General features: G+C 37.8%; 1 protein-coding gene across 3 annotated transcripts in view; it reads right to left on the bottom strand.

The window, feature by feature from the left end:
* Nucleotides 1-2,878: 2,878 nt before the first annotated feature.
* Nucleotides 2,879-25,728, bottom strand: part of RGPD4 (RANBP2 like and GRIP domain containing 4) — a 33,452-nt gene continuing 10,602 nt past the window's right edge. The window contains exons 11-30 of one of the 3 annotated variants that reach the window (XM_088530177.1): nucleotides 25,548-25,723; nucleotides 25,152-25,275; nucleotides 24,638-24,799; nucleotides 21,792-21,929; nucleotides 21,550-21,696; nucleotides 20,864-21,046; nucleotides 20,697-20,780; nucleotides 20,149-20,287; nucleotides 19,888-19,985; nucleotides 14,868-19,446; nucleotides 13,779-13,856; nucleotides 10,825-10,992; nucleotides 9,881-9,973; nucleotides 8,742-8,935; nucleotides 7,697-7,928; nucleotides 7,065-7,163; nucleotides 6,723-6,868; nucleotides 5,000-5,273; nucleotides 4,509-4,843; nucleotides 2,879-3,466 (exon numbers count right to left, since the gene is read on the bottom strand). In XM_088530177.1, coding sequence (XP_088386303.1) covers nucleotides 3,161-3,466; nucleotides 4,509-4,843; nucleotides 5,000-5,273; nucleotides 6,723-6,868; nucleotides 7,065-7,163; nucleotides 7,697-7,928; nucleotides 8,742-8,935; nucleotides 9,881-9,973; nucleotides 10,825-10,992; nucleotides 13,779-13,856; nucleotides 14,868-19,446; nucleotides 19,888-19,985; nucleotides 20,149-20,287; nucleotides 20,697-20,780; nucleotides 20,864-21,046; nucleotides 21,550-21,696; nucleotides 21,792-21,929; nucleotides 24,638-24,799; nucleotides 25,152-25,275; nucleotides 25,548-25,723 — 7,755 coding nt within the window. In that variant the 3' untranslated portion in view covers nucleotides 2,879-3,160. Of the gene's footprint in view, nucleotides 3,467-4,508; nucleotides 4,844-4,999; nucleotides 5,274-6,722; nucleotides 6,869-7,064; nucleotides 7,164-7,696; nucleotides 7,929-8,741; nucleotides 8,936-9,880; nucleotides 9,974-10,824; nucleotides 10,993-13,778; nucleotides 13,857-14,867; nucleotides 19,447-19,887; nucleotides 19,986-20,148; nucleotides 20,288-20,696; nucleotides 20,781-20,863; nucleotides 21,047-21,549; nucleotides 21,697-21,791; nucleotides 21,930-24,637; nucleotides 24,802-25,151; nucleotides 25,276-25,547; nucleotides 25,724-25,728 lie in introns of all 3 variants that reach the window. The other 2 variants (XM_088530165.1, XM_088530171.1) reach the window with 2 other exon arrangements.

Here is a 25,728-nt window from a genome sequence, read left to right as displayed (position 1 = left end):
ATAAAACGGGAATATTTTTAGCACACTTCAGAAGCTGACTTTAAAAATCCTACAATGATTTATAAGCCATTGTAATGCCATGTAAGTCTGCAGATTTAAGAAGACAAAAAAGTACTGAAAAAGTTAACAAATGACATGCTTCTTTAGGAATATATTTTTTTACAGCTGATAACTATTCTTAACTTTTTTTTCTTTTAAATAAGCTGATTCTTATATTCAACATTGCGCACTGGCTAGTTTTTCTTATGAATTTAGCTGTATTACAAAAATACTATTAACAATGGGAATAACAATATTTGGTTTTCTATATATCAATTCAAACATCAATTTTCACACAATTTCTATGGACCACACTAACTCAAATTTCTTCTTTCTTCTCACATGACAGACCAACTCAATTACTTGCATAAGCACAACTTCTTCAGAAAATCAAAACAAGTACATTTGGAAACATCATTAGTTTTCAGTTCAGATTTGTCTTTCTGAAGTTTTAAAGCCTGTATTCATATGCTAATTTATTTGTAAGCAAAGTCTGATAACACAGTTTTTTCTTGCTCCTCCAGTGCACTAGCCAGGTGCATTTCTCAAGAAGCCCAAAGGCATTCTAGATATTAAATACTCATCTTTACATTAAAGGCAAATATATACAGCGTGATGACGTGGACTGCTTAGATTTCAAGCAAGAAATTAAACACAAACAGGTTCAGAACCAATGTTAACATTCCCAGACTGGCTCTCAGATTTCACAAACTCCAGCTCAAGAATAACTATCTATTTAAAGTATTCCATGAGAAAATACAGAACTACTTAAATAAACTCAGGAATATAAAGTTTAACTAAAGATTTTCCCTAAGAAAAACACTCAAACACTTTTTTTTCATGTTACCTTTGTATACGATGGAGCTTCGACTTTTATATTTGCTATGCAGTACACTTGAAAGACAATCCTGAAAGAAAGCACAAAACACTGTCCCTGAAATTCCTAACTATATTATAATGTGTCAAAATTTACTGTCACACTTTTTCCTATTAACATTTTCCTATTAAATACCAAAAAACTGAATGAGACATACTAGGCTATGTGCAAAATCAATTAAGTGTACACTGAAAAAAAGTAGAACAAAACCGCTCTTGTGATCTCCACCGTATCTCTGCTGCATGCTAAATGTATTTTATTTCTGTGTATTTATAAATAGCTTCGCAATAAATCTACAAAATAAACAAAGCAATTCTAGATTTTCCTTTCTTCCACGCAGGAGAATTTGGAGTCTTAGAACAGCATTGGGGATCATTCTGATTTTTTTTTCTTATTTTTTTAAAGACAATTCTGTGATTTCAAGGGGGAAATTCCCCGGGAACAACGTAGCAGGGGTCTGCGCGCGAAGCGCCCACTATCTGCTAGCGCCCGACTCGGGGTTCCCGCCCCGCCGGCGCTGCCCGGCTCTTCACCCAGAGGGGCTCCACGGCCTCCCCGCCGGCTCCGCGCACCCCGGCCGCCGCTCACCGCCGCCGGCGGGGCCCGCGCGCGCTCCCCGGGTCGCCGCAGCCCCGCGCCCGACATGGCGCCTCCCCGCCCGCCTGCCCGCCAACCGCCACCGCGCGGCCGTTGGGGGAGCGGGCGGTGCCGCGCACGCGCGCAGCTGCCGCCGCGCTGAGGGCGGGCAGGCGCGGGCCCCGCGCGGCGGGGAAGGGTGCCCCTTCCCTCCCCAATTCACTAAGAACAGACGGCGCAGGGGCTGCTAGAAAGCGGACCAGGTCTTTATTATTATATTGGTATATATCATACAGCTCAAGACCGCAACAGGGACTATTTTTTTTTTCTTTCTGGGGTTGCCTATAGGCAATACTGATTAACTGTGAAGTTCAGCTCAGTCTGTTTTAAAGTTGCATTCATAAAGCCAGCTTTAAGTTTCAACTGATAAACAGTTAAAGGATGCAAGGGAGCAGTATTGAAAAAAATACAGGAGTTTAATAAAGCTGAATGCAAAGTAAAATACAAATACCATGGCAGCAGTTCATGCCTACATTAAAACAGTATAACTAAACCAAGCCTTGTGCTATAATGCAGAGAAGAGCTGAGGTTTCAGTTTTCTGTGTTTCAAGCCTACACTTTTGTAGCAAGAGCTTGAGAGAAGTAGCACTTTGAAAAATACTAAAAGTAGTTTAAGGCAGAGCAAATAAAGTGCACATTTCCAGTTTATGATTATACTGTTAAACTGTTTATTTTGAAAAAACCCTGATATTTCCAGCACAAGAGCTGCAAAGCAAAAAAAAAAAAAGTGCAACTTTACTGTTCTAAAAAACTGTCTCAAGAATAATAAGACACCAGAAGTTGTATATATGTAAACTACACTTACCCGTGTTACCAGGTCAGAAGAGTCTGCCACAGAAGACAGAACTATTTATTACACTGAGCAAAAAGCCAGGAGACCCCCTCTCTCATTTGCAGCAATGCCTCATACCAATTTTTCCATGTAACGTTAAGTTCAGTTGATGGTGTTCACTAAACTTTACAATTCATCAAGTAATTTAAAATAAATTACTTCTGTGCACAAAGACACAGCGAATTGAGGACCTGAAAGTTTTCACCGGCAAATCTCAAAAATGAAATCCTGTGGTAATTAGTGAATGCAAGAACTGCTCCATATATTTCAGATAGTGAAATGTGCTTCACAGAGATGTCAAACAGCACAAAATGGCATTTATGTGCCAGCTGCCTCAGTTTTCTTCCTGCATATCAGAATAAGAAATTCTGCGTATCGGAATAAGGAATGTTTTCAAAGGCCGACAGTTTACTAACCAGCAGTTACATAAGCTTTCCATATTCAAAAATAAAAAATTAGACAGTTTTCTACAGTCTAAAGTGAAGACACGACAGTTACTTTAACAAGACTAAGATTTAATTTTTAAAATTTAACATTTAATACAAATATGTCAGGATAACACAAGTACACCTGAAATATGCCAGTGTCTCAACTTTTATTCAACATGCAAAAAAAAAACGAAACAAAAAAAACACAAAAACATAAAAAACAACCGTAAGCTGTAATTTTACATTTATACATCAGAAATGTCCATTTTGAGAATCTGAAATAATTAGTCTAAACATCTAAATACAGATTTATATCACTAGAACATCTGTATACTCAAAGCAATAATTCTATATTTGCCCACAGTCTGTAATGACAATTTTTCTGCTTACTAACCCTTTGGGAGAACCAAAAGATTCAATTTTTTTCACAACATCCATTCCATCTTTCACAAACCCAAATACGACATGTTTGAAGTCCAAGTGTTCTGCTTTTTTAAGTGTTATGAAGAACTGAGAGTTGTTTTTATCCCGGCCGCTATTTGCCATTGACAACAATCCAGGACCAGTGTGTTTCACTTCAAAACTCTCATCTTCAAAATCTCCTCCATAAATCGATCGTCCGCCTGATCCATCATGGTTAGTTATATCACCTCCCTAAAAGGGAAACAAAAACACAGCATTAACTCACAAATCCCTAAACATCAACCAATAGCATAATTATATTGTCTTCCCAAATAAAGACTTTCTCCATGAAAAAAAGAAATAAAATTAATTCTTGATTTTCATAAGTATTGTATTTACTTAGGTATAATGTATCACAGCTTTAACAAGTTTGCTTGTGATGTTAAAGCAACAGAGAGGGAAATTTAACCCTAACAACAGCAGGTTGTTGTCTTCTCTTGTTCATTCTGACCACAGCATTTTATCTTCCTGCCTCTCACAGTGGCCATTTCTCTCAGGTTGCCTTTCTTACTACCTGCTTGCATCACTTAGCCCTGATAGCTAGGACCTGTAGTATCTTATGAGGACCTGTTCTCAGTTAGTCGCTGCACTTACTGTACTGATCATCTGAGGAAGGTTAAGTTACCATTGCTCATTTCTGTGCAGGCAGCTGCTTTTACCACATTCCTGCACAGATACTCTGAAAGTACCCTCTGCTTGGAGAGCAGCTGCTCCTAATGAGGAGTATCTTGCCTTTCTGCTAGGCAGCATGCTTCTGGCTCCTCCTAATTTTATTATGGTCACACTCATAGAGCTGACAATACAAGATATTGTATAATAAAAGAAAGTCTTAATTCTAAGCCTTTCTTTGTACCTGGGGAAAATCTGAGAAAAAACAAACTAATATTAATTTTATGTGACCTCAGAAGGTCACTTATGTTCCAGGGTCACAAGGTGCAGGAATTCAGCCCTTTTAAGAAAGTCTAGGTCCAGAAAACAGTGAAACCAGCTAGACCCTAAATGAGCAAACAAAGTTTTCTTCCCTATCAGAAACCAAGTTTAAACAAAACATCAGTAGTAAGGGGCAAGTTTCCAATTGACTTTAGTTACAATCAGAAGAGTGGGTACTTTGTTTATCCTGATGACAGGTAGTGTGTGAGAAGGGGGCAGCAGGTGATAAGTGATTTATGAAGAAGTGCCATTGTTAAGTTGCTTTTCATTCTCAGAGAAAATTTTTCATTTTCTTTTTACTTACCTGGCAAACAAAGTCAGTAACTATTCTGTGAAACTGGGAGTTCTTGAATCCAAATCCTTTCTCCCCTGTGCACAGGGCCCTAAAGTTTTCAGCAGTTCGAGGGACAATATCTGAAAACAGCTCCATGGTTATATGTCCTAAAGGTTCATCATCAGCAGAAACCTCAAAATACACAACAGGATTAGTGTCCTTTGACAACCCTGCTGCCAGAGACAAGTGTCCTTTCTGTTGTTCTGATAAAGTTAGCTGACATTCTTCAAATCTTCTCTTGAAAGAATTAGCCAGTTCTTGGCTTTTAAATCTGACTGCAAGTTGTTCTACTTTTGCTTCGCCATCTGAAAACAAATGTCAGACAGGTTATTTTTGCTCTATTCAGTAGGGTCAAATGAGCAGGAATAAGCTCATATGTTATATAGTCTCTTGGACAAAACAAAACCCTATAGACAAAAGAAGACCTAGAAAGAGCTATGAAAGCCATCCAAACTACTCACCAGCATAATCTGTGGCTGTCCAAATTAAAGCATTGCTTGATGTATCTGAAGACACTAAATTCATTCCTTTGGTGATAACATGGTTTGCACAGACTTTAAGAACTTGATCCCTTCTCATTAGGACTCTATAGCATTTCTTCTGTGTATGGAAGAGGATCTTTATCTCTCCAACACCACGCTCCTTCCACTGAGAAACTTCTCTGTCCCATCTGTAAAGTTTTGCCCTTTCTTTGAAAAGAATTTCTTCATCTTCTTCTCCAGATTTTACCTCCACCTAGAAAACAGAAGTGAGTAGTTGAGATTTTCCCGAGAGTTGCTGTCACCAGCTTTACATGTTTATTATAATTTAGCACATGACAATTGAAAGTAACCAAATGTTTTTTTTCCTATAGCCATATTCATCACATGAATGAAAAGGCTTGATTAGAGACTTCACAAATTTAAGATTCAAACAAATTAGTGTTTGACATGAATTTGAGTACTGAAATATTTCTTCTTCATGGGGCATATGGTTTTTGGTTGGGGGGAGGGATTTATTTTTAAACCTATCAAGCACTTTGGCAGATTTCTAAGGGAACCTCCAGTATGCTGAATGATGCTCATGGTAACGAGAGAAAATACAGCACTTGGCATTCCAGGTATTAGCATCTGAACCCTTGTTAAAGGCAATGATATTTGCATTTGAACAGGATAAACATCTATTGAGATTACCAAACCAAGGCTGAAGAGCTGCATCTCCCCCTACCAGACCCTTACTGGTCTTTAATATCTGTTAACTCATCTTACACAGGTATGAGACCTGAAAGAACTAGAAAAGCAAGCAGCGAGCAGTTATTTTTGGACAGAGTAAAGGAAGGGAGAAAAAGCAGGGATGAAAGGGATCATAATATGACAGATGAGCAAGAGCGCACAAACTTGTGAAGAAAAGCATGGCTTCAAAGCATGTAACAAATTATCTAATCTTAGATTAGGTGTTCAAATTAAAAGGCATTACACACTGTTTTGCCTTTGTGCTCTATTAGTATTGTTCAATAATTACAAGAACCTATAATCACATTCTTGATAGAAAACCAGACTATATTCATACAACCACCTCACTAACATTTTTATGCTGTTAGGCACCCTAAGGCATAACACCGAAACATGAGCTACTGTGTTAAGGCCCAGTGACACTTACACAATGCTACTTTTGCAGCTTAAGCTTTCAAGATTCTCCTAGGACCTATATACGCTTTTTTTTGTTTGTTTGTTTTGTTTTTTGTTTGAAATCAACCAACATAGTTTTCTTATCCTTCAGGCAAGGTTCACTGCACTGCTACATCCTTACTTCTTGGTGATTCTGGAACTGGATTAAAACTCTTAACTGGGAAGGGTACCAGAGAACTGAATCCATGACGAATCAGCTAGACGAGCTGTATTATTATTAATGACAACTCTGTTTTTCTCTTTTTTGCAGGTATGCTAGAATGAAACAGTTTAACACAGAAACAAGGGATAAAATCTCAAAAGTTTATATCACTAACTAACGTGCCAGGTTAAGCTGTACTAAGGATTTAGAAATAGCAAGCATTTCTATACAGCCAAAGCAAGAACAGAATGAGCATGAACAAGAGAAAGCAAAGTTACCCCAACATTTAAAAACCCACAAAAACAAAAACACTCCCTATTTTATTTGCAAATATGCTTATTTTAATGGCCTTTTATACTCTTGAAATCCTCTTACCTCTGGTAAGGACACAATTGGCTCAAAGTGGATATCATCACTATGCACAACCTCATCATCACTACCACCATCATCTTCATCTGCTTTCTTGGTTGCCTGTACTCCAAATACAGCTGCTCCTGTATTTGCCCATTTGAAGTTTTTATCTATGATCAAAAGATTGACATTTTAAACCTTCTGTCCAGGAAAGAAAAAAAAATCTACAAAATACATTTTTATTACATTGCTATTAATATATTTAAAATATATTACAATATATACAATCAACAGAAATTTCTGCACAAAAGTATATAGCATGAAGCAGAAGTCTAGCAGAGTGTGTCTTGAGTTGCTTTAACTCACCTTTTGAGCCGAAAGCAAAGTCTCCAGAGTTTTGGGAAGCCAGATCTGCAAATGACAGGCCTGAAGTATTGCCGAAACCAAAGGAGATGATTTTGTTTTCTACCAGAGAAGAATAGAATGTCAAAGGTTTTTCTCACGTCATGTAGTCACAAGAATAAATTGGAAAGTCTCTACAGTGTTTCCCCTTTCCAACAAATACCAATTTAAGATTTGCACACCACTGCCACAATGCACAGTCATTTATCATGGTTTAAAAAAGGGCTCAACAGAATCTGAGTTATTCTCAGCGTGCTCTTCTGTACATAACCACTGACCTCTATTAAGTATTCCTATGATATTTAACCTTAAATAAAAGTACATAGTATATGAGTTGTACAACAGGAAATAACATTTCTCTTTGGCAGTGCTATTTCAGAATGCACTAAAATTTGATATATGCATTTTGTTCCCATTTGTGGTCTTACTTTTTGCATTAGATAGGTACTCATGCTTCTAATTCAGTATTGGTACTACTTCTGATCAGTAAGATAGCTGCACTAGATAAATGTATCTACAAAAATGCATACTTAAATTCTTACTCCTACACCCTCCAAAAACAACAAAAAGAAGACAGAAAAATCTCTTGACTTTACCTTGGGTTGAGTCTGCACAGTTCGAGTCACCTTCTTTTTTAGTTGACAAATCTACGGGTTTGTCTTCACTTCCTGATGAAGCCTGAGACACTTGCACGGCTTCTGTGGTGGAATCGGGTTCTTCGTGTTTCGTAGCTGACTGGACAAGTCCTGCTGCCTCACTGGTTGAGGGAGTAGGTACTTCCTCCTCATAGGTACAGGTTAAGTCACTTGAGCTTGTCACCTCATCCTCCTGAAATTTGTAAGTAACAAAGTGAGCAGAAAATAAGCTAGAAGAGTTTGGTATTCAAACTACCTCCTCAGTAGACTAACAATAGTCTTTAAAAACAAATGAACAACAACAACAACAAAGAAATACATCAAGTTATTTCTCTGTTACTGACAATTTATTCATCCAACTACAACAGTAATATTGAAGATGGGAGTCCGTAAAGCACCAGCATCACGGTTTTAAGTTCTCAAGAGACTCCCATTTTCCTGTAGCGTTCTTGATTTTTCAGAATTGCTACCCACCTCCTTTATCCTGTATTTTGGGGGAACCAATGAGGAAATAAAAATTAAGCTGTGCCCATGCAACTATACTGTCCAGCAACAACAGAGGTGACTACTAAAAATCTGCTGAAATTCAGGTGGATTCAATCCAGAAACAACTAGGGATTATGGGGCTATATCATATTCAATTAAATCAGCCTCTTCAGTTTACAAAAAAATAAAGATAGGTGAAGAGAACAGCTGGAGAAAACAAATAATTTTTAAAAGCTTTGTTGCTGAAGTTACTTTCATTACTTCAACTTGGCGCATGTTGAACATTGAGAGGGCCTTTGCAGCAGCACACTTAATAGCTTTCAGAAAGAGCAATTTTTAAAAGTTTCTTGGAGAGAGAGGGAACTACAGTTTCAGGTATAAACTGCTTTGACTCATACAATCCCTCCCAACATGTTTATGCAAGAGTTAAAAGTATGCTAAGTTACACAGGCATGACGAGCAAATGTACAAATTAAACACAATAAAAATTCATTATTTTTATAATAAAAAAAGTACATACTTTAATTTCTTGAATTTCGGCTTCTGTCTGAAAGTCTTCTGGACTGTCATCCTCAGTATCATGGCTAAGACCACAGAAAAAGGTTGAAGGAAGCTGCAGAGATTCTGCTTTAGCCTTTTCCTCAGGAGTTGGTTTCTTTTCCCAAACAACAACACATTCTCTTTCATTTTCTAATTCACTTTGTCCTTTGATGCCTACAACAAAGAATATGTATGTGAGAAATAGTTGGTAAAGCTGTTGAATACCAAAATAATTTGTCGGCTACATTATACATAACCTAATGATACCTAGAACATCTTAAAGTAAAACTTTAACAATTTTTCAAATAGCACTTATTTAAATAGCAAAAGGGAAAACTAGCTTATTTAACTCAGTGCAACTAGAATTGGATGATCTTAGGAATGTTTGTTTTTTATTTTCATCAAGATACTTTCATGCAGTAATAAAGATCTCAATCTGCAAGAACTACTAGCAGCTTCTATGAAGGTTGATATATTGAGGAAAGCATAAATAGGAGCAATCCCTTTCTAGTATGTAAGAGTACTCATCCTCAAGAAACTCCATTTACAAAAGTCTGCATAGATATTTTTAGTTACGCAACATCGATGTTGGAGGAATAGCGGCAGTTAACCCAAGCATGGGAGAAGCAAAACCAATCTTCAGTAGTTGCACTTACTATTAAAACACTGAATACTGTTCTCATTACATGTATCCTTAATAGTTTTAACTTATGCTTACCATTAGCCTACTAACCACTGGAGAAAGTAGCAGATATTCACAGCTGCTGCAGACGTCAGCAACTTTGGAGACCTTAATTTATGTGTTTGAAAACATCTTGCAAAGCCTAACTTTACATATTCAGAAATCACCCAGAAGTCTCAAGGGAGCAAAAGAGTTTACCGTTTGTGTTTAGAGGCTCTCCAAAACAGATTTTTCATTCAGGTACCAGTTATTGATAAAGCAACAGTACAACATACTGAGCTCAAAGTTATGTTTTATTTTTTAGGAGAAACTTTTCTGCTTCCAGCATTACTTCATTTAAAAACTATCCAGAGAAACAACAGGGAAGCCTGAGAGCCCCAAACTTTTGGCTTAAGTTTCTGCATAAGCAGTATTAAGTATTATGTTTTCAGCCATACCTTTTGTAGGATCCTGCAGTTTCCCTTTCTCTTTTGGATCACTGGGATACAGTCTTCCATTAAGTTTCTTAACAGCAGTTTCATAGTCTTCATCTTAAATACAGGAAAAGGTAAGTTGTCAGGCACCTTCTAGGTACTATCAAATCTTAAGCCTATCAATCTCACAAGCTAACAAGAACACCTGATTCTTGTCTATGTTTTACAAGTTCCACAATTCACATCTGTTTCCATTTCCTATTCTGCACACATCTGATTTAACATACCACTGATAATTTTTCCCAGCCTTGATTTTTATGACTGTATACAGAAAACATTCTTTGTTGAGTGTCAAGTCATTTTATCAAGAGAATTATGAGATGAAACAGAGAATGGAAAGGACATACACATAAAAACTGGCAAGCTTGTAGGACATTTCTGGAACGGGGACAGTCCTCTCCTGTTGGATACAATGCTCTGGAAATGCTTCCATTTAACATTTGCTCATTAATATTAGAAGTAATATTGTTATATAGAATAAGATTTAGGGAAAAACTACTTCCTGATTCATATTAAGAACTCAGAGCATTTTATGATCTAAATGAGAAAGAAAAATATTGGAAAAATGCCTCATTTTACTGTAACAAAAAAGGGCATATAAGGTTGCCTTGTTCAAATAAAAATAGTCTCAAACATCTGATTTATTAGCCTTGCTTAACTAGCTACATTGGCAATATGAGTGCCAATGCCCCAAAGGGGATGCCATACAACAAATTCACTTTAGTCATTCCTGTCTGTCTATTGTAGTACACTGTGTTGAAGAGCTGAGCGTGTAACTTTGGCCTTATTATTCTTCCTCATCAAAAAAGACTGGACTGTCTATCATAACAGCATTATAGTCATCCTCCTGCTTCCCCTCCTCCCCTCCACACAGCTGCAAACCAAAGATCAATTTTGTCCCTCCTTACCATCCTCCTCCTCGCTCACATATCCAGGCTTATTCTTGTAACAGAAAAATGTTGAAGGCAGCTTAAGAAACTCAGCCAGAGCTCTCTGTTCAGCAGTAGGTTTTAATTCATAAACAAGTATAACCTCATCGGATGGAAGATTATCTTCGGACACTTCCTTCTTCTCAGCTTTTGTAAAAGTTGAACAATCATTAAAACAATCGTTAATTTCAGAATAGGCAATAACATTAACCTTACACTGTCATTACCACTTAGCTGAATTCATGCTAAAGCAGTTATAAAAACACTTTCAGGGTTTATATCTTTTATAGTCATCCAGAAGAAACAAAATCAAAGTCACAGAGCGCCAAGACAGCATAGGAAAAAACCCAGCACAAAGCACCAAGTGGCAACCTAACGTTTTCTAGGAACCGGGCTACTACTTTGTTTCTCACTTTTTGAGATCTCAGTAGCTCTTCTGAGCCCGTATAAAGTAGATGAAAGATGAAATTCTTGAACAGCAAATTTCCAAATTCACATTGTCACAACAAGCTATGGATGTTTCCACATATTTTGTCAGGACCTCAAGTAAAAGCCTTATCTGCTGGAGCTGCCTTAAGAACTAGTGGTATCTTGAGCACTATTTTATGAATGATTACACCTCAGATTTAGATAAGCTACCCTATATACGCTAGCATGTGCATTATTCCCTCAGATCAGTTAAGTATGCCCCTCATTTAGGCTGAATAAATTTGCGTCAGGTTCACCACAGAGGTTTAAGTACAGGGTATTTAGTCTTACAAGCACTTAAGTTTTGTCAAAATTAACTTTCCTGAGTATTCAAGAATTTGCAACATACAGTCTAAACACCAAAAAACAAAAATTTTGAAATAAGTGAGATAGATGGCAGCAGTAGGAACTTCCTTTAATCTGAGCTGTTTAAGGCTGGCTAGAAGACCCTGGCAATAATTCAGCATATTTCAGAGACATCCTCATACCACCTATTTAAATAGACTTAAGACAAGTAGCTGAATAAAAGAAATATATTAAATAGTCAGTTGAGATATAATCCATAGGTAGAGAAAGTTTTCCTGGCTGATCTAAACACTAAATTCCACGGTTGCAAATTGCCACATGACAAGTCTCGAAAGCTCTCAGCAGCAAAGAGATTATAATAGGTATTCGGCTGCTCAAGACCAAGACTGAAAAAGAAGTCAGGGTTAAAGTCTGAACTCTCATTAAACCACTTTCTACCCACTCTTCTCACCCTTTCCTTATTCAAAACTGCAAGCAGTTTAGTTGTATCTGCTGAAGTAGCCAAGAAAAAACGGAGCGCCACATAAAGGTCATTCTTAAAGACTGTGGTTGGCTTTATAACAGTACTTTCCACCTGGAAGGGGAGAGAGGGAAAACAACCAACCCTCCTCACCCAGGCAAACACTGGGTCATTTATCTCAGCTGTGCAGAGCTGTTCGAGGTTAAAATTCCTCATGAATATCACCCTTGCAAAATTCAGAAACTGCTTCCTAAAAGACATTTCCCAAAATCTTAAATTATTTGCATGAAGTAGACTCGGAAGACTAACTTTGACAAGTTCTACTAAGTTGTTTGCTATCGAGTAGCAAGTCACTTTAGCTCAAAACAAGGCAATCCAAAACTAAGCTGAAAACGGTATATTAGAAAACAATTATCAGCTTTAGTTACACAATGAAGTGTTTAACTATATCGTAAGTATCAGATAAATTTATAAAGAACAGTATCAGCAAAGAATATAGAGAAAAATCAAGTATCGAAAATGAACACGATTAACTTTTTCTGTGCTAAAAAAAAAAAAATCTTGATTTGAGGTAGCAGCAAATTTCATCTGAGGTTGCAATATCTTTCTTGCATCTATGCAATAGCCACTTTCCCCCAAAGGTGAATTTAGACTTCATTTCACAGAATGGTCATTCACAGTGATTGAAACAAAACCAAACTGCTAAAGTCCATGCAAGATGGCTAAAACAAAATACAGAAATTTGAATATAAAACACAATATTTGAATTTAGATCAGGGAAGATCAATAGGAGTTCAGTTCAATATAAGTATATTTTCTAAAATACTAAGTTGAGAAAGTAGTATTTGGAATGACATTTTTAATGATGTAAGATCTTCTAACTGTGGTGTCTTATTGACTTGTGTAGACTAAAGTAGAAACTTGGTTTGGAAAATGAAATTGTTGTTTAGGTTTACTGCATAAATTGAGCATGCTTGCAGCAAGTACACCTACAAGAAGCATCGCTCATAATGTCTCAGAATTTAATCAAACTATAAGCAGCAACAGTTTTATTTAAAGGTTGCAAATTCAAGCAAGCTGGTTACTCAGCAGAAGCCCTCTGACTAACAACACGGAGCTCATGTTATACTCTCATGGCAAAGCAGCAACTAAACAGTTCTCTCTCATCTTTGCATGTTTCATTTTTAAAAGGAGCAAAGATTGCCCGATTGATAATCAGGAAACAGAACTTAACTCTTTCAATAGAGGTTAAATGCATCAAGGGGTTTCCTGGATAGCCACTGTCTTGAGCTCTTCAAGCACACTTCTTTGGAATAGAAGAGCTCAGATGTTGAAAGATACACTCTTTAAGGTAACAGAAGTAGAACTTAGTCACTTCAGAAAAGGGGAATTTTAAGGATACAGTGCGCATATTCAGTAAAACTGAATGAAAAGTATAAGAACAAGATCTTTATATATCCATGGAAAGTAAGGTAAACGAGCTAGAACCTTAAATAAGACCATCAATTGTGCACATACTAAAAGCGAGGGACAGTCTCTTAACGTACAAACGCACGAGTCAGATACACAATTTCAACTACTGTTTTCCAGCATGCAAGTTAATTTTAAGGATTACTGAGCCAACTGCTTTATCACAGCTGAGTTGCTTCTCAAGCCTGCTAAAGGGTGATATCACACATTCAGTGCACTCTATAAATACCTTTACTATCAGGTTGCAAGGAAGGTGTGGTTGTCCAAAAGGCCATTGGATTAGATTTAAAAAGACTAAAATTAAATCCTAGAAAATAAATTGTGTGGATATAAGTGTTTATTTGGAATTTGAAATGGGTTGAACACACTTACCTACATTCTGGAAGCATTCCACAGCTACAGATCACAGCAGAAAACTTGATCTGTCAGTCCTATGTAAGCTTACCTAACTCATTTAGATAAACTGCAGCTGGAATTTTCTGACATCCCACTTTATTATGCTAGAGTTAATACAGAGATAATTGCATCTAACATCTAAATTAAAACTGAACAGTCCCACACCAATATGAAACAGACGATGAAGATTTCAGTAACAAATATTCTGTCATTGAAAGGTTTGTAAATCACATTCTTTACACATTAGAGTGGTCAGGTAGCAGCCAAAACTTCTGCAAGCCTGTCTTTTGGAGAGAGGCAGAGATTGTGCAGCTGAGGAAGTAATCATATGAGCTCTTTTGATCTCTTCCAGCCAAGAAAAGCCAGCAGTATCTGGTGTGAATTACGCTACACCTCTGAAGCTGAAGAGGCCAAAGACTTGAAACTTGAAAAGAGCATACCAAGCTTAATATCAGAATATGCATCTGTTCAATGAGGAGTTTACTCAAATTTTAGCTGAAGCACAGTTATGCTGGTTGCACATTACACCATTTAAAGCTAGGTCTACTCAGATAGCATCAATCTGACTACAATTTAAACCTGAGAAAATGAATCCACATCTGCTTACGTAAGCGCTTAATGCTGAAATCTATATAGTGCACCTCACTTGCAGTTTCTACCTGCAATCTTCTATTTCTCACTAATAAATCACATTGCATCCTGCAGTACACTGTTTTGGGGGGTTGCTTGCTTAAATACAGTAATTATGACTTAAAATTCACTTGAGTTGAAATGTTTGAGAAATTGCAAAGCTAATGAGTATTTGCATTAAAATATTGAAAGCACCTACATATTATACCAAAAATGCAAAAAAGTTGCAGTAAAACAAAACTGCTTAGCAAGTTACACAGTTGAATTGTTTACGAGTTAAATTGACACTTACCTTTTTCCAGAACTCTAAATGGGACGTTAGAGGGTCCACCCTGTGTTGAAGCAGCCAAGTTGTCTACCTTGCTGTCCGGTGGCTTTTGATGAGCATTACAGCTTTTCAGGGGTTCAGCTACCTCCACTTCTGTCTGGGCTGTGTTCCTAGACACTGCTATATTTTCTTCACTTTTTTTGGGAGGATTAAAACTGAAGCCAAAGAGGGAACCAGTAGCTGAAGTGTTTCCAAATGTGAATGTCTTAGACTTTTCATTACTGAAAATACTCTTGACAGACTCGGAGCCAAACACAAACTTCGGAGGAGAAACCACTGTTTTTGTTGGCGTTTCAGAAGTGCTCGACACCTCTGAGGCTTCTACAGTTACATCGGCAGGATCATCATCGTGGCTGAGGTCAGTTCTTTCTCTAGTAGTTTCTTCTAGCACCGCTACAGCAATTTTACCACACGGGGATTCTTTAGGCGTGTTAGCACGGGAAGAAAGAGGTGTTATCAGCGTGTCTCTCTCCTGAGCATGCTTTGCTTCATCAAAAATCTGCTTAAATGAGTCTGCGACATCTTGCAGTTTGAATCGCACAGCCAGAAGTTCTACCTTCCTTTCCCCGTCTGCAAAGTCGCACGCAGTCCACACCCAAGCTCTATCAGTTCCTTTCATTTGTTGCATATTCATATCTGGTGTTATTCTATGATTGGCGCAGAGCTTTAGGACCTGGTCCCTTCTCATTACTATACGCACTTGCTTGTTGTCATAGTTCTGTAATATCTTGATATCTCCAATACCCCTCTCTTTCCACTGATTGGCATCTTTGTCATATCTGTAAAGTTTTGCTCTGTGACTGAAGACAACTTGCTCATTTTCCTCACCACTGGTCACTTCCACAAGATCAGGAAGAGGCACCACAGGTTCAAAATACTGCCCATCTCTTTCCTCTTCTTGAGTAACATCAGAGTCTTCATCTGTGCCTACAGACGTCCTGCTCTGGTTCTGCTTGGCAGGAGATTTGGAGGGACTCAAGGCAGATTTGAAACTGAAGTTAAAGCCTGTGGTAGACTCCCCAAATCTAAACAGATTTTTCCTTACAGGGCTACTTGCAAGAGGAGAGGCATATACAGAGCTACTTACACTGTCATCCAATGCTTCTTCACGCAAGTCATAGTTATCCCACTCCAGAGTAGGCCCAGTGCTTTCAGCATGCGGCTTTATAACCAGATCAGAAGTACTGCTGACAAAAACAGAGTTTTCTTCTTCTGTCAACTTAGTTTTATCATCTGTCAGAAAGGTTTTGAGATCTTTCAAGCCACTCTTCATTTCTTCTGCTTTCTGTATAAGTTGAGCTGTCCTACCCGTATCAACAAGTTTGTGTGGTGTCTGCAGGGGTATATCCAGTAGCAACCTCTGGCATTCTTCAAATTTCTCTTTGAACTCCTCAGCTTGCTCCGGTGTCTTGAATTTTGCTGCCAGATGCTCCAGCTTTGCATCACCATCAGAGAAGTCACTGGCCATCCACATCCATGCTTTGTCTGAGCCAGACAGTGGTTTCAAGTTCATGGTAGTTGTTATCCAGTGATTCGCACACACCTTCAATACCTGCTCCCGTCGCATTAATATTCTTACTTTGCCATTAACTTCATTTTTAAGAATCTTCAAGTTGCCTACCCCACGCTCTTTCCACTGGCTTGTTTCTGGATCAAACCTGAAGAGCTTTACTCTTTGTGAGTACAGCATCTTCTCATCTTCCTCTCCTGTAAACGGCTCTACTTTTTCAGGCATCTGAACTATAGGCTCAAAATGAATATCATCGCTGTCCTCCGTCTTATACACATCATCATCCTTCTCACCCGCGTCAGAGGGGCTTGCCTTGGGATCCAATTTAGAAGTCTGTGAAGAAAACAGCTTTTCACCTGCACCTGAAAAGCCTTTGAAATTAGGGTCTTTTTTGCCAAATTGAAATCCCTCCACTGAAGGAGCATTTTTTGCAAGCTCAGCAAAAGTGCAGCTATTCTGCCCAAAAGCAAAGTCACCTTTTTCCCTGTTTGCCATTTCCTGAGGTTGGATGCTAGTTCCATTATCTGGAGGCAGCTCCTTTTTGTCTTTTTCATCGACGTTTTTTAAGAAGCCAGTTGTACACTCCTTGGATGGATCATCTTTCTTTGTGGCATTTTTACTGGTCTCCTGTATGCCAAATTTAAATCCATCTGCAGGCACCGGCATTGAAAAGCTAAATCCTTCTTTTCCAGTCTTACCTTCAGTATCAGAAGGAATCTGAAATGTAAATGTTGGCGTCTTGCCTTGTTCTGCAAGGCCAAATTTAAAACTTTTCTCCAAGAAATCACACTTAAAACCTGTTCCCGATGGTCCTCCACTAGATTCAGATAGTTTGCTTTTAAAGTCAAAAGTAGAAGTTGACTGACCATTGGCATCAGGCTTACCAGATGGATTTGGTGCTTGGCAAGATACACAGACTGCAGAAGAGCCTTCGTTTCTTACCAAACAAGTATTACAATCCCACTGCCCTTCCTTTTTAGCAAATAGTCCTTCGAATCCATTTTTCTGTGGCTTACTTGCTTCAGCAACGGCACCAAACCTGGGAGCAGGGGATGCCGGAACAGCTGGTGTAGGCACTTTTGGTTGATTTTGAGGGTTAGGATTCTGACAATCACAACAGTTTGCATCACTAGCTTTATTTGGGACTAGACACACAGTGCAGTCCCACTGACCTTCCTTTTTAGGAAACACAGCTGCCAGATCATTTCGAACAGTCTTTGGAGCATCTCCTTGACCAAATTTAAATGATTTTTGTGAAGCCAAAGCTGCTGTGCTATTTTTGCTTGGATTCTGGCAGGCAACACATTTAGATGCAGTGGGCTCATTCCTTACTGAACAGATGCAGTCCCACTGGCCTTCCTTTTTAGCAAAAGCAGATGCAAATTTGCCTTGCACAGTGTCACCACTGGCTTTGAAACTTGCAGCAGGTTCAGTTAATGGGGTGCCATGCACTTCCTTAACATCTGGATTTGGAGTTTGGCATGATACACAACTCTTCACAGTTGCTTCATTTGAAACTAAGCACGTTTTGCACTCCCATTGATCCTTCTTGAGTGCAGACTGTTCAAATCCACTAGAATAGGCTGGTAGAGCATCCTTTCCAAAGGAGAAAGTGGCAGGTGCAGACAATGCTGATGCAGCTGCAAAGCTGCTTTTGCCCTCAGGTTCACTATTTGCCCCATCTTTCCGCAACTGAAATCCAAAGTTCCCGGTCCCAGAAACCAGTCTGTTAGGCTCCTTGATGTCCTGACTTGTTGTTTCTCTCGCATTCCCACTACTCTGAGTCACAGAAATGTCAACATTCGATCCTGATGTCCTTAAAATATTCTGTGCCTCTTCAAATTTACTTTTGAAAGCCATCGCTTCCTCTGCTGTTTTAAATCGAATTGCCAGCTGCTCAGGTTTCGGCATCTCATCCGCATAATCTAAAGCATGCCACACAAATGACCTGTCTGAGCCAGCATTCAGGGTTAATTTCATATCAGTATTTATGTAGTGATTTGCACAGATTTTCAGCACTTGGTCCCGTCTCATCAATAGACGAAATTTGCCAGATACTTTATGCCTCAGTATTTTCACATTCCCTATACCCCTTTCTTTCCACTCTTTAGATTCTGCATCAAAACGGTAGAGCTTGGCTCTGTTGCAGAAGAATTCTTCTTCATCTTCTTCACCTGTCTTTACCTCAATCTTGTCAGGGAGTGGCACCACAGGATCAAAATGAGGACCATCATCATCCTCATCGCCACCATGAGTGCTTCCTCCCTCTGTTTCATGACTTCTATTGGCCAAATCTGAATCTGGAGTACCAAATGCTGGCTTGACTGGTTCCTGAAAACTAAACATATCACTCTTTTCAAAACCGAAATTTTTGTGTGCACTTTGTCCCATGCTTTCTGTGAAAGAGATGCCTGGAACAAGTTTATTGCCAAAATTGAAGACATTTCTTTGATTAGGTGCATGATCATGAACGTTTTTTTGTTCTGTGTACCTATCATCTTGTAAAGGTTTATCAGATGTTAGAAGATCCAAGAGGCTTTCACTGTTGTTAAAAGCTGTATTAGCAGGCTGTGTTGCAACCTGAGGAGAAGTAAAGGTGAAGTCTCCATCATTAGACTTGAAGTTAGTGTTGAATTTAAAAGTTGCTGACTGATTTGACTGAGCTGGTATTGGCAAAGAGGGTTTTCCTCCTTCTGCTGTTACTGGCTGTCCAAATTTAGATTTCCCAAATTCTATCACTTTTGATTCCGCAGGCTTTAAAGTTGGAGGTGCAATTGAGGGCTTTGTAAAATAGCCTGGCTCAGGCAGTGGTGGATTTGTGCTTGCCGGGGGAACACTGTAGTTGTAGTAATCATCACCGCCCCGAGGGGAAATGAGTCCAGGAGCAGGAGAATCAAAGCGCAAGGGTGTGCCATATATTTCTTGAGAAAACATACAGGCAGAAGTGTTTTGCAGAGGTGGTGTATGCAGTGGTTGCTGATAAGCATATATGTGTTGCTGGGGTGTGAGTCGGTTCATGCTATAGACAGGAGCCTTTAAAACAAAGCAGAACAACAATAAAAAAATTACTTTATTATGGTAACATACCCAGGGAAATGCTGTGTTGTGCTAGAACCCCCATAATATTAATAAGGGCTCTTCAAACAGCACATACTTTAATCTTTAGTTTAAATCCTGAAGGGCATATTAACAAGCGCTGAAACTGGGGGACAAAATACACATGGATTTACTTATAAAACAACCTTAAAAACCTAGTTCTCTTCTTCAACAGTACTTTGAGAAAAGTACTGCTACACATACCTTTCAGGGGAATATCTATTAACACATTACAGGCATTTGTTTGTTTAGACTGAAAAAGCTTCAACCCTAGCAATCTCCAAATTTAGTAAATATTATTTAAGGGATTGCAATTACATTTTACAATAGATTTTGCTAGGCCACTGAAATTATTTTAAGTGGAAAACCTTTCCTTACCTTTGTTGGTGTTACATTGGTTGCAGCTGTTCTGAGTAGATATTGAGAGTTATAGGCAGGTGACTGGCTATAATAAACAGATGGGCCAGTGGTAGCAACTAAAAAGCAAAGCAACAAAACAGTTTATAACAAGCTTTTGTTTTTTTGAATGGACTCCTAATTAACCACAGTTAAACTTTTAATTGAGAATTTTAAAAATATTTCTGAAATATTTAAACTGATTAACACATTTCAAAGCTAGTTGAACTAACTACAACTCACCTGTTAATGGGGCTTCATGAAGATTTTGTGCTCTCTGATAACCATCTGGCATGGCATCTGTTCCAAAGCCTTCGGAAGGCCACCGATGTGATGGTACATTTGAGTTGGAATTATTAAGTTTCATTTCTTGCATCTCATTCTGTCAAGATAAGCACTTCAATTAAAAGAGTTGTGCATTTCACAATTCGCAAATTCACAAAAAAAAAGTGCATTTCATACAGATTTACACAAGGAACCAAAGAAGCGCTCTAAGAATGATATTCAAACTTCGTAAATCAAGAGGTAGCTATTGGAATAATCTGAACTCTGCTCATGCAATATGAAATGCTAAGACCACGTTCTAAAGCCAAAGTTAAAATCCAAACGGATGAGAACTTGCATCAGAGTTTTTAGGCAACATAATTAACACATCGCTACAGAAGTTAATTCCACTGATGTAAATGGCAGTCTGTCAACTAAAAAGTATCTGCTACTTATATCACAAATTCCTATCGTTACAAGACCACCTCTGTTTCTCAGTGACTATTATGACAAATTGATTCATTCACCTTTAAAGCTTCCACTTGCTGACAGATCTTTTGAAGTATAGATTTCTGATCTTCTGCCCATCGAGGGGGTGTTTTAGGAGAAAACTGGAAAATAGAAGAAGTTATTTGAATCTTGCGACTGTTCAATCTAGCTTAAGACCTCCTTGAAATATAGCCAGCTGATTTACCTTATAGCTTTTAGTTGGCGACAGAGAGAACTTGGTTGGTGATGGAGTGGAATGTTTGATCTCCGAATCGGCAGCTCGTGACAGATCACTTCTGAAGGCCGAACCTGCATCTTCACCATTCTCTCCAAGTTCCTGCATCACCGTATCCAGCATTTCCTTAACAGTTTCTATTGACACTGGCAGCTAGAAAATTATTTGAACCCCAAGTCACGGTTACAATTCTTAGTGCAGAAGGGACACTTGTTGAACTCTGGTTGAACAATTCACAATGACATCATTATGGAAAGTGTTTTTTTTCAGTAAAAACTTAAATCTGTTAAGATTAATGTAAAAATAATTCACAGATATTTTACTCATCCTTTGTGGAAATTATAAAGCTACATAAATAAATACAGTGGCAAAAGCTATTTGTTTATGTAGCTGCTGTCATTCACAAAACATCACCTGATCTACTATGTTACAGATTTCAGTCTATTTCCCTGAGTTTATCAGCCCAGTATCATGTTTGGAAGCAGGTTATTTTCTCTTAAGAGATTTAGCTTAACTTGACCTAATCTAAAAATAAGTGTTTTTTTTTTCCCTCCTATAGCTCAAAACTACTGACATTAAGACTAACAACTTAACTTCGAAACAGTAGCCTAAGACAGTGTGCTTCTTGAAACAACTTTTAAGCAGAAACTCTTTACCTTTTCTATTACTGAGGTATCCGAGTAGCTTTCAGCAATGATGTTTATTAGATAATTCCTGCTTCTAAGAAGATAGCTTCTGTGTTCTTCTTGTTCTTCTGGTGACATGGCATCATTCTCTATTTCTTCTGCCTTTCTTTGGAAGATCTGGCAACAGGATGCAGTTATAATTAATTAGGATGACTCAGAACACTGCTAAAGAAAATAAAGGATTGTTAGAGCAATGCAACTTATAAAGTTACCAAGGCAAGATTCCAGTATGAAACCACATTCTTAATAGCTTCAAATGCTAACAAAGCATCATCAGTTTTGCCATCAACTGCATCCAACATTGCAAACACTATACGTGCCTCCTCTTCATACTCGGTGACTTGGGAGACCTACAAAGACAGAGAAAGACAACTTGTACTTAACATGCACTGTCTGTTTCAGTTAAATGTTATAGTGGGTTATAATCTTGTTACACCTTGACAACCACTATGTAATCAAAGGAAGTGGAGGAACAGAAAACAACTCTGATTTTTTTTTTAATACAGGGGAAAACATTTTTAAAGTCAATACCAAGGGATTTCTGTGTTTTCCCACCACATACACAGTTTTAAAATCATGATTTTTTTCAGACTTTTATCAGACTAATATTAAGCACAAACCTAAAACAATGAAGTTAGCATGCACTTCAGATTGCAATAACTGAAAAGGCAGAAATCTTTGTGCAAGATAACCAAGCTGACAGTTCAAGCTCATTGGACATGTTCTGGTCAAACTTGATGTACAGTTATATAAATACATCTGGTAAGTGAATCAAGACATCCATTTTCACATGGATCACTACTGCTAAAATTTCACAGATCCACGCAAATAGAAATGCGCCTGAAAAGTTTTGCTGCCTGCTGAAATATATATATATATATATATACAAGAATGTGTGGCGTAAGAAAAATGTTTAAGACGATTCATGCTTATGAACTTTCAGAACATGAACAGTTCTTGTTGATGCTTCAGTAAGACAGCACACTGATGTTTGTAAATCCACTGTCTGCAAACCAGGTAATGCCGATTTTAAGACAGTAGCATGCTACGTTCTTTCAAGGTATGTTAATCTTGCAAATAATATCCAAATAGGTATCTTAACGTATTTTTTTAAAAAACTGACTTAGACAAACATACTGAATAAGTAAAAATGGCTACAGTTTAGCAAAGTTTTCTTGCAGATACTTCTACATTGGTGGGGAGAAGTTTGTTATGAAGAACTGCACACCACAACAGTTTCCCACTTGCCTTCTCTTGTTTGGCAGGACTAGATTATGTGAACTGTTGGTACATTTACATTCACATAATCTTACAGTGTTAGTAATAAAAAATAAAAATTAGTAGTAAAAATGTTAAATTAATTCCTAATTCTGTAAATACATGGTATTTTCATGTCTTTACTTTCAGGCAAGCACGGTTCAGCCATTTGCTTCTATATATTCAACATTCAGTATTTACAAGACTCCAATTGCATTTACTCATATTTCATGTGACCTATAACACTTCATGTGGAATCTGACCCGCTTAATATTAGGTTGTCTCTTCAAAACAAATTTCTAGAATATTTTAAAATGTTTCACTCCCAGTCCTTAAGCAGAATACAGAGTATCTGCAACAGTGCCTGTATAATTAAGTACAGGGGTTGCCTATATGTATATATATATAAATGTAGAAATAATGATCTTACAGAAGAAGTTGTCTGCATGTGGCAAAAGTTATCCTTGCCAGGCTATATGCCACAGAGGAAGAAAAATTCTGCACTGTGCTTAGCAAAACCTGGATGAAACCTCACATGTGATGCAAGCAGAAACTAACCAAGACTCACACTTGAGTCGGCCTAGGATCAGTAACTTGACCATTTTTAAGGACATTTTTCAAGGTATCCAAGGAACCACTTAATTTACTACAACGCGTTATATTCAGGGTGGGGGGGAAAGGATTAAAAGGAAATTGGGAAGAATATAATTAAAAAAATGTTTCTAGGAACCTAGACCACCTCAATAGGCTAGAGGCAACAGTAGGAGAACTACTGATTCAAAACCACTGGATAGTAAGAAATATGAATATGGACAAAAAGAAGATTCCTCCAGGGGAAGAAAAAAAAAAAAACGATCTTTTTTCAGGAAAAGAATCTCCTAGAGCCCACAGTTCACTGAACATTCTGTATATTGAATAATGTTTTTTCTTTCCTCCTTTCTTAGAGTGGAGGGGGAAGCAGGAAGGTTGACTATTCACCATTCTTTGTAGAAGAATAGGCACAAGAAAACCAACTGGGAATTCCTTTTTCAGCTACACTGAAGAAGAAAACACAATGGGCCTTCATCAAAGTTCTATTTATCCCCTAAGCCCCTCTGAAATTCTGAAAATAGGATTCAAGTTAAATTCAACTGAGAGTACTTCATTACTACTCAATTAAGCAGCAGTTGACCTTGTTTGGCTGTCAGGCACTACCTGCTCAAAGGACATAGCTGGTCACAAATAACATGCTAACAGTACAATGCATTTTCTTAGCTTTGTATACTAACTGGATTGGCCAGAAAATAAACAAGCAAAAAAACCCAAAGTCAACCCATTTATTTCATTTTATTCCCAAAACTAATGTCTAAAGAGCTAATATTGCTTCTTTGTTATTTCCACTTTGTTAGAAAGTAACTTGATAATTACAAAACTCTGCAATTTTGACTGTGGACTCAACAGGTGTTGAACACATTTATTCCTACCAAGGAAGAACAACATTCTTCTAATGAAGATAAAGAAAGAACTGTATGAGTTGTGCGCAAGAACAAAAAAAAAATCTTCTTATGTGCATAAAAAAATAGTTAATACAATTTTTATGTAAAATCTGTATTTGAAGCATCTACAGAGAGCGCATTTTAAGAGAAAAATACTACAAGAAAGACTTAGACTAACCAGGGAATCTTACACTACTGAATCTTCTTATTAACAACCTGATGGCAGTAACTACTGCATAGAGTTGTAAAACCAAGAAACCAAAATATCTATGTAAACTAGTGAGGTAGACACCTGTTAAGCTACAACTGAAATACACAATTAGTACCTGAATGTCTACACTGTGGAAGTGTCTGAAAAGAGGATCAGTAGGTTCAGGAATACTCCTCCTCTTTTTGATAGTTTCCAGCATAGGCAAAACTTTCTTCCAGTAGTAAACACTTCGTCCAATGTATTCCTTTTGGTCGTAGAAAGAGTTAAGGCTGGTGCCCTGTTAAATAAAAGGGGAAGAGAAGCACATATATTCAAAGCAATTCAAGTCAAACACTACAGGCTCTTTCTCCAATACAGTTGGTTTTAAGAAAATTTCAAGGTGTTTTTCCAATACTTGAGGTAGCGGGGGACTTCTTTATAGAGCTACATGCAGCAATACACAGATAAAGTTAGAAAATATTCTAACAGGGAGCATATATGCTGACTAGAGCAACAAGTTCACCTGACCAAATACACAGCAATTCTCAAACAACAAGAGTGAGTCTCCTGTCATTTTATGTACTCAGTCTATTCACTTCAGAACATGAAAGACAAAAACCTTGACACGTTTTAAAACAGCATGAACTTACAGTTTTTTGCAGGCTTTTTGCCCAGTGAATAATTAAGGCAGGTTGAAGGCCATGTTTCTCCAATGCTCGCAGAGTACTTATTTCATGCTGTACCAGAAGCCTCAGTTTTGCTGCTGTTCCTGGTCTGAATATTGAGAAACATTCCTTGATTAATATCCTGTTTTTAATTCATATGTCATTTGATTGAAAGATATACACAGCCATTTTTGTCCTAAACATCTCTAGTATAGAAATATGCTATGAAATATAATTGTGTGTCTCCTCCTATAGAGCAGCTTCAATATGTAAAAGTATTAAAAAATAATAATAAAAAAATAATAGAAACTAATTCAGGCTGCTGCAACAGAAGCTATAAAGACCTAATTAAGTATTTCCAAACTGAAACAGGAGCCTTACATTGTTTTTTTGTGAATAAGAGTACGAACTGCTTCCCACCAGGATCTTTGCCTTTCCGTATAGAGCTGTTTGCACACTGGCAGTGGTAAGAATCGAGGCTGATGTGTGCCGTACTGAGCGTTAAACTTCTCCTGTAGTTGCAAGTGGCTAGTGAATATCACCGCAAGTAGAAATACCTGTT

Source organism: Tinamus guttatus, unplaced genomic scaffold (assembly GCF_059628265.1).
Source record: "Tinamus guttatus ecotype Peru unplaced genomic scaffold, ASM5962826v1 Tinamus_guttatus_pri_ptg000030l, whole genome shotgun sequence".
Taxonomy (NCBI): Eukaryota; Metazoa; Chordata; class Aves; order Tinamiformes; family Tinamidae; genus Tinamus; species Tinamus guttatus.
Note: the sequence above shows the minus strand (reverse complement) of the source record. Positions and strands in the feature narration are given on the sequence as shown.